Raw genomic sequence first — 15,071 nt, forward strand, 5'->3', positions numbered from 1 at the left:
ATCCTGTCTGTCTCTTGTCTCTACATCGTTATTTGCATGTTGTGTCTTCCATTATATTGGGAACTATTTGAGAGCAGACTGTCTTTTGTCTTTCTTTGTATCCCCAGCACTTAGAACAGTGCCTGGCATGTAATAGGTGTTTAATAAATGTCAAGTGACTGACTGACTACATAAATGTGGAAACTTTCCACTAATGCAGATGACTAATGAGAAGTGACTTCCTAATCGGGTTAGTATGTGTCAGAGGTAGGATTTGAACCCAGATCTTTTCTGATTAGAAGACCACCTTTCTATCCACTATGTCAAATTGCATTACATTTCAAAATATTATTATCAATAAGCCTATTGTTATTCCTTTGTTTAAAAAAATAAAAGATTTAAGTATGTAAACATAGTTTATTTTCTCAGACTTTTTCAGTTTATTTTTCAAAATAGAGGAATAAATTTGGTTCTTCATAATAATACAGCATATGTAATACATACCTAAATATATGTATCTATATATATATATATATTTCATATCAGATATTATAAACACACAGCAAATTCAGTCTCACTAAAAGGGCAATTATTCTCTATTAGATTTTCCAAAGATAAATTATGTTTTTGCCTTGACAGTTTAAATCGGGAAGTGTTCAATGCTTTATTTTAAGTATTTACAAAAGTCAGCCTAAAGATCAAGCCATCCTACAAAAGAGTGAGCTCAGGGATATAAGTTTACTTATCATGCCATAATGAGGATATCAAGTTATAGAAGGCAGAAAAGGACAAATAATTTCAGTGCCATTACACTTGTGAAATTACCAGTGCTTAACTTTATATGGGAATCCAAAAGATAGCCTTCTGAATCTTCAGTAGTCCTCTTTAAAATCCAAATGTTTCTTCTTCAAAGTCTGGTCTACTAATCATTTAACTGTGGTAGAGGGATGTTGCATAAGGACTATCATCATCTCTGAGGGTAAAAAATACAGACACAGACAATTGGAAAAGCTACAAAACTACTTGCTAGTCATTTCATGAACATCTGAAGACAAATATTTGAAAACAAGTATCTATGACCCTGGACAAGTCACTTCATCCTGTTTGCCTCAGTTTCCTTATCTGTAAAATAAGCTGAAGAAGGAAATGGCAAACTATCCCAGTATCTTTGCCAAGAAAATTCCAAATGGAGTAACGAAGAGTTGGATGCTAAAAATGACTGAAAAACATCTATACCTATCTCAATATCTATTTTCTGAGGAAAAGCAGGGGATCCTCAATCTAGGCATGCTGTATCTTTCTAGAAAGTTGTAGTGAACTGCAAATATTTGTTTTGTGAATCTTATTTTTCCATTAATGCCCTAAATTTTCTGAAATATTCCCACTCCTGCATTTATTCCTAGAATGAAAAATGGTATTTCACTACCAGCCTCTAGAGAACTGCTTTCCTAAAAAGTGTTAGTACTTACCACAGAATAGCAAACTCTTCTGAGCACTGAGCACTTTACAGAATTTTAGAAAGAGAAGAAACCTCAGAGATCACCTACTCCATCCCCTCAAAAGACTAGGGTCAGAGACATTAGGTAGGTGATTTGGCCCAAGAGTCACATGGCTAATCAATGGCAGAACTGGAACTAGAATCAGGGTCTCCTGAATTGAGATTGAGTGATGTATCTCCATTTCGGATCATAGATTTAAAACTGGAAGGGACCTTAGAGGTCAGCAACATAGTCAAATCCTTATTTCACATATGAGGAAACTGAGGCCCAGAGTGAACAAGTGGCTGGTCTACTTTCTTGCCTGACTCCTGGCACCAGCATATTGGCAGGCATGGTGCTCCTGGAAAAAAAAGGCCCTGATTTATTTATACACAACATTTTATATACAACAATTAAAAATAAAGAGCAAAGCAAGTAGATAGGAAAGGCTTAAACTGGATGCAGTGATGTGATTTAGAATTCATATGTGAATGTGCTTCTTACACTCAAGGAGTTTTAAATTTTAAAGAGGAAAAGGTAAGATTTAAATAAGCAAGGGCATTTGATTATTCTTTGGCCATGGAAACTCCGACATTAGAAAGAGTATTGTTACCTGCTATCTTTTAGTTTTCTGGCTGCCTGTGTTGACAACTTGATCTGCAAATCTAGTCTCTGCAGAAAATCTTTGGCAGATACTTCTTCAGGCCGACTGGACTGGATATCAGAGTCCTGGGGAACAGGAGAGACGTCCTTTTCTTGGGCTTCCACTATCTGTTCTTCCTGAGAAACATGGCTGCTATCCACCGTTTCATTTTCAGGAGACTCAAGTGAATTAAGTCCATTGAATAAAGGTTTTTCTGATGTAATAGGGATATTCAGAATTTTCTTCAGAAAAATACAATCATTGGTAAATAGCTTATTGGCCCTTTTTATTTGCTCCATCTAGAATATATAAAAAAAGGAAATAGCAAGTTACATACATTTAAATTCAGGAAAGTTAGTATTTTCAACAAAGTAGATATAAAGGGGAAAATTATTTGCAATAATTACTCTAAATCTGTATTTCCAGTCTGTTTTCCAACAACCTAAGGTTTTGCCAATTATCTCATGTCATGAAATTCTCAAAGTAAAATTACTTTCATTTTTTAAAAATTTCATTTACTCATATATCCTCTACCATCTGTGTTTGCATTAATGGGGTAGAAATTAAGTAATTAAGGTACACATTATATATTCTTTGGGAGGGGTGGGAAGAAAGGAAAAAATAAAAAATAATAGTCTTTAGGAGGAATTAGTCAAAAACAAAAACAACATAAAGCAAGCAGAAGCTTTAAATCACACTTCTGCAAGTACTTTAATTTAGAGCCGTACAGCCGAAGTTTCAGCTTTCCTACAGGTCACTCCTGTCCATGCCTCCCTGCTACACTTTCTGATCCCTTGTATTCATACCACTCAGTATGATTTCAAGGTAGGACCACTGACTTTGGAGCCAAAAGCCCCGAGTTCAAAACTAATTCTACTATTCATTCAGCAAGCAAGCCCCTTTCCTGCCTCCTTTTGTGTATTGTCTCCCCCTCCTCCATTAGATTGTGAGCTCCATGAGGTCAGGAACTGTCTTTTTATTGATTGTAACCCAGCACTTAATACAGTAAGCACTTAAGAAGTGTTTATTGGATTGGATTACTGTTAGTTCTCTCTTTCTATAAACAGACCGTTCCCCAGATCTCTACACAAAGATGCAAATTTGTAATGCAAATTTGCCCCTCCCCACTCACTCCACTTATCCTATATAACAAAGGCACACACAAAATAATACCTTTATGCAAGTCATAAAATGTACTAAAATGCAGACATATTGAATACTGCACCATGATAATAAACAGAATTATGAAACGAAAGGCAATGTTAAAGATAAAGCATGGAAAGTGCTGTATAGTAAAATTAAGATAGGGGTGCAGTATGTTGTCCCTTCCCCACTTACTGCACCTAGCCTTTATCACTGGTAGTTGGCCATGCAACTTTTTTTTATGGAGCTGTGGAGGAATGTTTGGACAGTGGCTCTCCATTTTTCCTCGGATATCTGACGAAAGCAAGCCATATTATTCTCAACTAGTCTTCGAACTTTTAAAAATCTTGAAGTATTTGCATCCATCTTTTCAATACAAGAAAAAAAATTTCACCCAAATGATGAAATGCTTCTGCCTCTGTTTTGTTGTGAATCTTTTTGGTTTGACCTTGGTTCCAAAGCTTCCTTTTCTTCTGGATTTTCTTACATGATTATAATTTGCTTTCTAAGATCTCATTGTCTTAACATTAGGTTAATTGGAAATATCTATTTTCTGGCACTGCAAAGTCCTGAAGCACCTTCTGAGTCAGAGAAATATTTAAATAGCATGTTAGGTATATTTTGATTCCCTAATAATCAGTAATTTGCATATTATATAAATAATAACTCTCAACTGACCAGAATATGCCATTTTCTAACCAAATTAATTCAACAAGCATTTATTAAGTGCCAACTACATGCCAGGCAAAATATACCTGCCCCATATCAAATCTGTTGCCAAGGCCTGTTGATTTCGCCTTTGCACCATCTTGCAAATGTGTCCCCTCCTCTCCTCCGACACTGTCACCACTCTGGTGCAGATTCTCATCACCTCAAGCCTGGAATATTGTAGAAGCCTGCTGGTGGGTCACCAACATATCACCCCTTACTCAATAAACTTCAGTGGCTCCCAATCACCACCAGGATCAAATACAAAATCTTCTGTTTGACATTCAAAGCCTTTCATAACCTAGCCAGTGTTACTAGAATACAGAGTTCTTGAAGTGGAGAAATGGGAAAAAAGGCTAGATTGTTAGGTGGGATCCAAATTGTGGGAGGCCAGAAATGCCAGACTATTTGAGCGTACAATACAAGGATGATGGTGCCCTTGACAGAAGTAGGGACATTTGGAGGAAAGATGGATTTAGGGAGGAAGATAAGTTCTGGTTTGGTCATACTAAGTTTGAGATGGTCATGGAAGAAAGATCCATTCAGTGGTGATGTAGGACTACAAATCAAGGCAGGGCTTAGGGCTTGATTTAGAGATTTGGCACTCATTTCCATAGACATGATAGCTCAACCTATGAGAAGCAATTAGATCACGGAGATGGTACAGATAGAGAAAAGGGTCCAGGATAGACCAATAGCGGATAGCAGTCCTGAGGCAGCAGGAAATAGATGATGATCTGTCAAAGATGGCTGAGAACAATCAAAAAGTTAAAAAGTATATCTTGCTAAAGAATGTCTATAATGCAAATAATACTTGGTGGGGTTTTTTGTTTGTTTGGTTGGGGGGGGAGGGTTTTGCTTTGTTTTGATTTGTTTTTTTGGCGATTAGTCTCCTGATCTCACCCAAGCTAGAAGTGCAGCAGCCATTTATGGGCCCATTCCCACTACTGATCAGCATGGAAGTTTTGGCCTGCTGTGTTTCTGGCCTATGCTAGTATGTCGCTCCCTAAGCAGCTTGATAGCTCTGCCCACTTTCTTCCCAGCCCCCCACATTAGTGTGAGACTTAGTTCCCACACTGGGCTCTTAGCCCTACAACAGCTCAGAATTCCTGAACTCTAGTGATCTGCCAACTTCCCCCAGTAGCAGGGATTACAGGCATGTACCATCATGACTGGCCAATTGATAGTTATTTAATGGACATTTTAAGGGCTTTTATTAAGATGAAACATTCACTCAACAGTATGATTTGTAAATGTAGCATCACAAAGTTATCTCCAATATTTTTGCATCATGTACATATGCAAACCAAATCTAGCATCTATGAGAATGAAGATTAAACAAGTCTATACAAGACATATTGGGACTTCTCACAAAAAATAATAAAAAGACCAATATTATCCTCCATAAAGGAAAGAGTGTTAGACCTGGAATCAAAAGATCTGGGTTCAAATTTCAATTCTAGGTGGCACAGTGGATAGAGCACCAGCCCTGGAGTCAGGAGGACCTGAGTTCAAATCTGGCCTCAGACACATGATACTTCCTACCTGTGTAACTGTGGGCAAGTCACTTAACCCCAACTTCCTCACTAAAAAAAAAAAATCCAACTCTATCAGTTACTCCTTTGGGCAAATCACTTTTCTTCTACAAGAGGAAGACATCTCAATTTCCTCCTCTATAAAATGAGAGAGGTGATCTAGATGATGTCCAAGGTTCCTTTTAGTTCTAAAATCCCATTATATAAATTAAATAGTTCACAAGGTAACTAAATGAATGCTTGTGAGGGTTCGTTTTGTTCCTCCTAAAGTAAAAGACAAAATGTTAAAAATAAATAATTTTTTAAAAGCAAAGGACAGTGAGGAATAGCAGTTTTATTAAGAGAGAAACACAAGAAATCAAGAAAGTTTCTAAAAAGGGGGAGGGGGAGAGAATCTTACATATACTCAATACATCATACATACCCACCTAAATAAGATCCTGAACAGTCTTAGCTGTGCTACCTATGAGTTGATTTACTAAGGACTGTTGATTCACTGATTGCTGGGAAGAACCCTTACTACATGCTAAGTACGGTAAGAAAAAAAAAAAAGTATGGTCCAATTATGCACAAATGGTGAAGCAGAATAAGTATCATCAATGATAATTTAAAAGTAACTTATCATTAATAAGGAGCTCATTCAGTAATATGTTCTCATGTAAACTTTTTTTTTAAAAAAATAAGGATCTATGTACTCTTTAAGGAATTTTTAATGAAAAGACATTTGAGTCATTGGCCAGGTTTCCCATGCTAGATCTGGACTTATCCTCAAACTTAATTGTTTATTTTAGACAGATAGATCGATAAACAGATAGATTGCATATACATATACATACACTCATATTTAAGGCACAGGGGCATGGGAGAGGAGAGGAAGTTCAGAAGATACAAAGAAGGCCCTACTCTAAAGGAATTTATAGTCAAATAGAGAAGGTAAGGCAGGGAACACCGAAACGAAACTGTATTACAATATAGAAAGTGAAAGTGTAGCAAGATTTAGAGAAAGTGCTAAAAAAAAGTGCTAAAAAGAAAGTGCTAGAGAAAGTTCAGAGAAGGAACGGATTAACTTCTGGCTGGTACTCTCTCTTCCTTTTCTTTCTACACTCTGGATTTTTCCTCCCTGTTTTCCAACAAGAAAAAAAACTGTCTTTTCTAACAATTCAGTAGCTGCCTAGATAGAGTCAATTTCCTCCCAAGGCTTGAATCTCAGCTGAGAGGAAGGGCTCTGCCCCCAACAAGGAACAATGCCTGATGTTGCTTTCATCATTAACAATCAATCAATGTGTATTCAGACACTACTACTCGACCCCTATTCTCCTAGGAAAACAATCTAAGTGAGGTAAAAACTCTTAAACCTCTTTCCTTTTCCCTAAATAGGTACCCATTTACAAATGCATTTTAGGAATAATGTCTGAACCTGATAACTGATGTCATTAGGGCTTTACAAGGTGTCAGTCAAGAAGCATTTATTAAGTACCTGCAACTGCCAGGCACTGTACATAAACCAAAATCTTTTACTACTGGATATACAAAAAAAAAAAAAAAAAAAGACAAGAAGCAGCCCCTCCTCTCAAGGAATTTACAGTCTAATAGTGGAGACAAAATGCAAACAACTTTGTACAAACAAGACATGTATATGATAAACTGAGGTAAGCTCAGAGGGAAGTCACTAGAATTAAGGGGGATCAGACTGTAGAAGATGGTGTTATACAATGAAGTTTCCAGGTTTTCAGACCCACAGAGGTAACAATTTCCCCCAAATGTACCTATGCCCTTCTTGTCATTATGAGAACTTTTGACATGAAGATTACACTGAGTAATCTACAGAGTACTTATCTTCCTCCCTGGTCTGTCTGGAGGCAGAGAAATGTCTGATTCGAGGTTGGCTCAGAGGCTTGGCATGGGCTCTTAATTTCTGCCCCAGTTTCTTATTTGTTTTACTTTCACTTAGTGTACTTCTGATTACTGGGCCTCAGTAAGAATAAGTGACTCAGAATAAATGAGTGCAGCTAGAAGAGGAGGAAGTGTCTACTGGGAAAAGAAGTCTGTACATCAAATATTTTTGATAAAGAACTCTGATTCCAGAACAACATTTTGTTGACACAAATACATAAGACCTTGAGCCTCGAGAGATAAGCAATCAGTGCTTTGAACACCCTCCAAGAACGGCAATTAACAACCATAAGAAAGATCGCTCCAAATCACTAATATAGGTAGTGAAAATTAAAACAAACCTGAGTTTCTATCTCACACCCATCAAATTGACAAAGATGATAAAAGATAGAAGTTTAAAATGTAAAAGCCTATGTGTACCCGAATGAGAGATAGAATGGTCTAATGAAGAGAGGAATTGACTCGGAGTCAGGAAGACCTGGGCTCAAGGCACTTAGACTAGCTATGTGACCCTGGGCACAAGTCACAAACTTTCATCCCAAACTATATGATGGAGTGCTAGGCTTTAAAGGCCTTCACTGGATGTTAGCTGGAAAGAACTAGGTGGCACAATGGATAGAGCACTGGACTGGAGTCAGGAAGATATGAATTCAAATCTAGCCTTAGACATTTACTAGTTGTGTGACCCTGGGTAAGTCATTTAACCTCCCTCAGCCTCAGTTTCCTCATCTGTAAAACAGGGGTAATAAAGCATCTATCTCCTAGGGTTGTTGTGAGGATCAAATGAAATATTTGTAAAGTGCTTAGCATAGCACCTGGTGCTTAATAAATGCTGATTTTCCTTCCTAGCTGTGTAAATAGAGACAGATCCAACTCATCTGAGTTGCAGACCTACATCAGTGGTGAAAGATGCCTATTACTATCACAGGTGTGTCCCCCACCATAGTTGATTTATTAGTAAATTCTTATTTAACAACTAAAGAGACAAGTTCAGATTTCATTTTTTAGGTGGTGCGCACACACATACACATCATATATCTATACTATATACATTTTATGTAATGTTTATATGTATACACATATAAACACTGATATATAGTCTTTTTGTTCCATCAAGAAAAAGGGACTGTCCATCTTCTCAAGTCATCATAGTGTCTCTTCAAAATAGCAGTTAAAATTACCATTTCCACAACATCCCATTCATCTTTTAAAGTTACAGTAACAGTATCTGTAGCCTCTGTGAGAGATCCTAGTAAAATGGATATTACATTTCTCCCCATGGCCAACAATTTTCAGTTGGAGGTTTACCAAATCCACATTAATATTATATGCAGTACATATAACATAATGGAAAGCACCACGTGACAGGCTCCTTTAAGGAAGGAGAAAAACAATAAAACACTAGTTATAGTAATCATAGTTAAATAGTACCGTATATATACAGCAAAAAATCTCAAAGCAGCTCTGGATATAATTCATTAACAAGAATTAGCTCTGAATCCATGAGCAACCCCTTCTCTTGTTTGTTCTACAACATCATCACTTAGTTTAGTTAGTAAGTAAATGGTTCTAGTTCTTTTATGAACTGTGGACCCGTGTGTGTGTGTGTGTGTGTGTGTGTGTGTGTGTGTGAACTTGTTGATAGTGAAGTCTGAATATCAATATCTCTAAACTTCATAGATAATCTTTTTTCCCTAGATATCCCTACAAATAAAATTTTATATAGGAAAAGGAATAGGTCTCTGTTTGGGTACTGATCTCCCTCTCAGGTCCCCCCAACACTGGCTGAACTGGGGTTTTCTTCAGGCTTACCCAACTTTGGTGAGTTTCTGTATATAGTGTCTTCCTCACTATAAGCATTCCTTTGTGAGCTATTGTTTAACTCAGACAATATGGATATAAATGGTGGATAGTCTCTCCCAAAAATCTTAGCTAGCTCGTTATTACTTTTGTATTACTCCTCATGAAGTCCAATTAGCTCTCCTATGGGCAATAGATTGTTTCTGTAAATTGTTTTTATAGAACCTTCATTCTCTGGTGTTATTCTACACTGGTAAGTTGCCCAGTCTCTCAACAACTTGAAAAGGAGTAGATTTCTGAACATTTGCTAATTTGTAAGTTACTTGTCCAGCCATCCTTTCTTCCCAGGACTTTGTCACCATGGCCCCATCTCCAGTTTTGCAATTCCTTTTTATGTACTGTCTTCCCTTCTTAGAATGAATTCCTAGAGATCAAGAACTGTCTTTCTTTTTACTTAAAGTTGTATCCCCAGCGCTTAGAACAGTGTCTGGCACGTAATAAGAGCTTAATAAATGCTGGTTGGTCAATTTGACCTGACTGAGATTTCTCAAAAAAAAAAAAACCTTGTCACCTGGCTGGGTCCTTTAAAAATTAATACAGATATCATTCATACCTTGTTGATTTTTTTCCCCCAGAATCCCTCTGAGCTAAGGTCATAGCTAGTTGGTAAGCTTTCTTCAACTTCTCTCTCAACCACAAAATGTACTGATTGTAACTGCATGCTTTTTATCCTTTGAGATTCCAAAGCTCAAGTCAATAGGTAGGTGTGATTCATTCCCAAACATTAGTAAATATTGTGTAAAGCCTGTGGTATCATTTCTGGTGGAGTTGTACACATGCACTAAAAAAATGCCACACATGAGCTCTACTGAGATTTTTGCTCAGACTACAGGGTTCCCAATATATTCATCAGTTTTCAAACGAATATGTTGTGAGTCACCTGATTTCTTAATGCCTGTTAAAGCTAACATTTCTTTAAGTAACCTGCTTTCAAATCTCTACCTTGGGCAGAATGAATCCAGGAAGTGAAACCAGAAAAGGAAAAATATTTCTCCCACAATAATCTAGCAAACATGGAAGCATTTTGGTTTCTGGTTGGATGTGCCTGTGCATATACAGTGAATGTATCAGTTGCTAATATAACATACAAAACTGCTACACATGTGGGCTTAGGTCTCAGACTTTTTAATAGCTAGCATTTTAATATTTATTTTCCTAGCCACAGGTATTTTCCTATAATCATAGATGTAAAGTGACTGATAATGCTGCTAGTGACTTTTGACATTAGCTAATCTGTTTATTAATTGTTTATTACTGTGTAGACTATATATTTATGAAATAGTTTAATATGATTAGTTGTTAAATATTAGTTTATTATTACACTATTTTAAAGATGGATATTTATATGTTTAACACATATTATAATATTTTTAGGCTGGAAACTTCCTTATTTTGGAAGTGGACCCAGAGAATAAAAATAAGGGCATGATAAGAATATTGAAAGAAAAAAAAAAGAATATTGAGAAGAAGGTCAAAGAATTGTAAAATTACAAGGTAATTTAAAGTAATGTCAGGGTTGGGGAGTTCATTCTGTCAGCATCTTATAAACCAGCCAATCAACTGGATAATTTTAAAACACCTTACACCTTAACAGTAAGGAACAGTACCTGAAAGTTAATTTCTACATTCTTTTCTAAGGAAGAAGAGTTGGTCATAGGCGAGATCTGAAGGTGGGTACCCTACGGCACAAAAATATCATTTACACGTGTTCAAAAAACACAGGCTAATTCCCCTTGGTTGTACAAAGGAAAAATACCTGTATGTCAGGCAAGGGCTGGGTCCTCTTAGGTACATAGAGAAGTCTCACCTGGGAGCAGACCTAAGATAAAATACCTTTCTTCAAACAGCAAAGATAAGCCCAAGATAGAAACTTTCTCAGGAAAGTATTCTTGCCCTCCTGAAGAATATTCTTAAAGGTCTTGACTAGTTTTGGGACAGATCTCCAATAAGACTGGTAGGCTTTTTTTTTTGTTTGTTTGTTTAGACTGGTAGGTTTCTGATAGGAACAAGATGAATTGTTCAATAGAAAGCCTTGAAAAGTCCTACACCAAATTTATCCCCTCAATTGGATTTAAGTTCCTTAAGGACAAATCTATTTTCATTTTTGTCTTTGTATCTCCAGTGCCAAGCATGTTTAAAATCCAAAGTTTTTTTTTTTTACAACTAAATTATCTTAAGAAGAAAAGTGAACTACCACTAAGAAAAAAAAACCCTTCAAGTATTTACTGAGATCACATTTCCCTTTCCAGTTTAGAATATAAACAGTGTCTTCCCAGATACAGACTCCCCCTCTAAGAAACAGAAAGTAGAAAAACCTTGGTCTGCACTTAGGAGCTAATTGTGGAATCTGTTGTAACCTGGTTTGTTTTTTTGTTTGTTTGTTTGTTTGTTTTTGTTTGTTTTTTGTTTTTTCTTACTGTAGTTCCAAGTGATCTTAGGTGTGTAATATGAGCTTTGAGAAAGCTAATGTAAGGAGGGCATCTTTGAAGTCAAAAAGAAAACACAGAGCCAGATTTGTAACACAAGAGAATTGCAAAAGAGCTATGAAGATTAATAGGACCTAAGCAGAGAAACTGGGGATAAGAGAACTTATAATAAGCAAGGAACACATTAATTGACCAGGAGGTAAATCAGTTAAGGAAACATTTCAGAGCAAGAAATAGCTGAAGGTGGCTGACTTCAGATAGTGTGTCTAAGATAAAGATTCAAACAGTCAGACTCCAGTTTAGGGGGATTTCTGTTTGGGAAATATTCCCACCTAGGATATCCATAGAGTTATTGCTCTAGCTGCCTACAACCCAGCCCAGCCTAAAATCAAGGGTAAGGCCTGGAAAAAAGTAGACTGTAAGCTCCTCGAGGGCAGATATTACTTCATTTTTGCCCCTGCATTGTATCCCCAGTGTGAGCCTATTATTGCCTTGCACATAGTAGGCCTTAAATGGTTATTGACTTGAAAACACACACACACACACACACACACACACACACACACGAAAAGACTGTTTTCCTTGATGATTAGAGAAGCAGTGAGAAACAGGGCTCTGATTTAGATTGGGGACAAAACCAAGGATGGAATTTGGGAGTGATGCAGAGAAAAAAATTACATTGTACTAAGCTAAATCAAGCAGGATAAATAACCTATGTACTATGCCTACTTACATCATATAGTATTAGTATTATTATTATAATATCCCAAGATTTCCTCACATTGCAGTAAAGTAATTCTGTACTCTAAATAGCTCTCTTGTGTGTCATCAGAACAATCCATAACAGAGAAATAAATACTAAGGGCTATTCCCAAGGGCTTGATCTTTAAAGGAAAAAACTATGTCTTAATGGTGGTGCAGTTATCAATAGTGGAATTCCAGAGAACCTTCCACTGGAACAGCAGTTCTCAAATTTTTTGGTTTAAGGACCCCTTTACACTTTTAAAAATTATTAAGGACCCTCCCCCAAGAGCTTTCTGTTTATCTGGGCTATATCTATTGATATTTACCATATTCTGAATTAAAATATCTTATTATTATTGCAAAAATAATATTGACCTTGCAGACCCCCTCAAAGGGTCTTGTTTCTGGACCATCCAGTGCGGTAGAGTATGTCTTGGCTGTTTTTTATTTTTTATTTTTTTTTTTTCATTAACAGCACCCTTTGGAATTCTCCAAGGTGCATAGGTCTGCACCTGGTTAATAACGCCAATGAATTTCTCAGCCTTCATTGTGGTCACGCACAACCAAAGAAAGCCCATTCTACAAACTGATTTTCAACACACAGAAATTTAGGATAACCTAACAACTTTCTTAACTTCCTCTGGCCCTGACCTCAAAACCAGCCCTGGGGAATCCAGATAGCATAACTGAACATTGTGGCACTTCACAGAGAACTCCCTACAGGTACAATAATGAGTTCATTTGATTATCAGGTATCCTTACAGCATGTTAGATACACAGTACACTAGGATGTGTTTAAATGATAGAAAGAAAAGATTGGTAAATATATACCCATATAACTATGCAAGACAGATTATTCTGTCTCTGTTCTTTGTTTTGTCAAAGAAGAGATAGTCTCATTTTACCAGTGAAGTATAGATAAGATCATCTACTCTTTCCTTCTCATGCTTCTAAGGTATTTCAGGATAGAACACTGAAAAAGGATCCACAAAGTTTTGGGAAGAAAAAAAGAGTCCTTCACCAACGATGGAAACTCGAACTATAAAAAAAAAATTTCTTAACCTAAAAATATATTTCCTGAAATCTCCCTCTATTCTTTCCAAGGTCGTAAGGTAATATGCTCAAGACATCCAGAAGGTGATAAATTTATAATAAACACATCTATCCCTAAGCTCACCTGGACCACAGCTCTTGGCTGCTGCTTAGCAACAGGTGTCTGTCACATTCACAGCTGCTAGTGAGTCCAGGGCTGTAATTTCACATCTAAATTAAGAAGCACAGTCTATTGAACCAAATTACCCGAAGGGACAATTGTGCCACCACTGACTCACTGCCACACCCTGCTTCTATTTTAATAATTTTTAAAAAGTACACACACAATAACAATCTAAATTCTTTTCTCAACAGTCTTCTTTGCCCTGGCTCTGCTTTAGAGGAAAACACAGCAGTGCAACCTCCGCACCTGAAAATCACGTTCAAGTGGTCCCCATTCTCACCACTTACATCCCCGCTTACATTGGACAGGAGGGCATGGACCATGTTTTCAGCGTGGCACCCCACATGCATGGGCACTCGGACAACTACTATTCAATGATTACGTTCAGGGCCTTGGCTCATTCATCACCCCCGGCTGCTCCAACCAGCTAAAATAACCTTTGTAATCACAAGCTCGGTAACCTGGCCATTGTGGTTTCTTCCCTGCCCCTTGGTCCCCCTTACCCCCGCCTCCCATTCTGGAGCTCCCTGCTCCTCGGATCCCGGGCACGCCAGGCCAGGGAGCAGGGGTCCTCCCCACCCGGCCCTGCCCCCCCCCCCGGCCCCCAGATCCCAGTCCTCGGCTCCCTGCTGTCACCCACCGTGACTCCGTACTTGAGCGCGATGCCCTGTAGCGTGTCCCCGGCGCACACCCGGTGCTGTACTTGGCGCTCGCAGACGACGGCGGCCAGGGGCGCCCGTACGCTGGCAGTGCTGCCGTACGAGCGGGTCTTAGTGCGGGCCAGGCTCAGGGACAGTTCGGCCTCCTCGGACTCCGAGCCCGATCGGGAGCGTGGCGGAGGCGGCGAGGGCGCCGGAGCCAGGGCCGGCTGCCTGGCCGCGCGGGGTCCACCTTCCCGCAGGGACAGTGCGGGCGAGAAGTCCGCCATGGCTCGGGCCGAGGCCAGGGACGCCTATTCAGGAACCTCGCTCCGTTAAGGGGCGGCGCCTCGTGCCCCTCTCTTCACCGGGGCCACGGGAGGAGGCGACGGGGTCCAAGGCTCAGCGGAGGCATGGCCGGGACATCTCCCCGGGCCCTCCTCAGCGGCTCTCCGAGCACGGCAGCAAGCTGGTACCTGCAAGGAGAGGAGAGAGCAACGGCGGGGCAGCTCGCCGCGGAGCGTGGCTGTCACTGACCCCAGGGAGGGGCAAGTACCCGGCCTGACTGCCTGGCTGCTGCACGCACGGCAAAGGCACCACCCCCGCCGGGGAAAATGGAGCTGTTGTGCTTTAGAAAAGGGGGGTGGGGTGGGGTGGGGTGGGGTGGGGTGGGGGTGGAGGTCGTCTTTGGCAACGACTGTGGCCTCTGGAAGATGGAGAAGCCTACCTAGGAGTTTAAGCCTTCGGGAAAACGCTACCTAATGGCAGGAACCTTTTGCCTGTGACAGCGGCCCTGCAAAGCCTTGGC

At 39.1% G+C, this 15,071-nt stretch overlaps 1 protein-coding gene across 1 annotated transcript; it reads right to left on the minus strand.

Annotated features, from left to right (window-relative positions):
• Positions 1–406: 406 nt before the first annotated feature.
• Positions 407–14,643, minus strand: LYSMD2 (LysM domain containing 2). The gene is made up of 3 exons (XM_027840854.1): positions 14,266–14,643; positions 2,071–2,399; positions 407–952 (listed from the first exon to the last, which is right to left on the minus strand). The coding sequence occupies exons 1-3, from the start codon at positions 14,551–14,553 to the stop codon at positions 910–912; spliced, it is 660 nt and encodes a 219-aa protein (XP_027696655.1). The 5' UTR covers positions 14,554–14,643; the 3' UTR covers positions 407–909.
• Positions 14,644–15,071: the final 428 nt, after the last annotated feature.

Source organism: Vombatus ursinus, unplaced genomic scaffold, assembly GCF_900497805.2.
Source record: "Vombatus ursinus unplaced genomic scaffold, bare-nosed wombat genome assembly UNPS02014848.1, whole genome shotgun sequence".
Taxonomy (NCBI): Eukaryota; Metazoa; Chordata; class Mammalia; order Diprotodontia; family Vombatidae; genus Vombatus; species Vombatus ursinus.

What these genes read in the sequence shown, in the direction of transcription:
- LYSMD2 (XM_027840854.1), bottom strand. Translation starts at nt 14,553, where the DNA reads ATGGCGGACTTCTCGCCCGCACTGTCCCTGCGGGAAGGTGGACCCCGC. An exon ending in CGCTCAAGTACGGAGTCACG is followed by an intron (nt 2,400 to 14,265) that starts GTGGGTGACAGC and finishes TATATATTCTAG; the next exon opens with ATGGAGCAAATAAAAAGGGC. An exon ending in AGAAAACTAAAAGATAGCAG is followed by an intron (nt 953 to 2,070) that starts GTAACAATACTC and finishes TTTTACCCTCAG; the next exon opens with AGATGATGATAGTCCTTATG.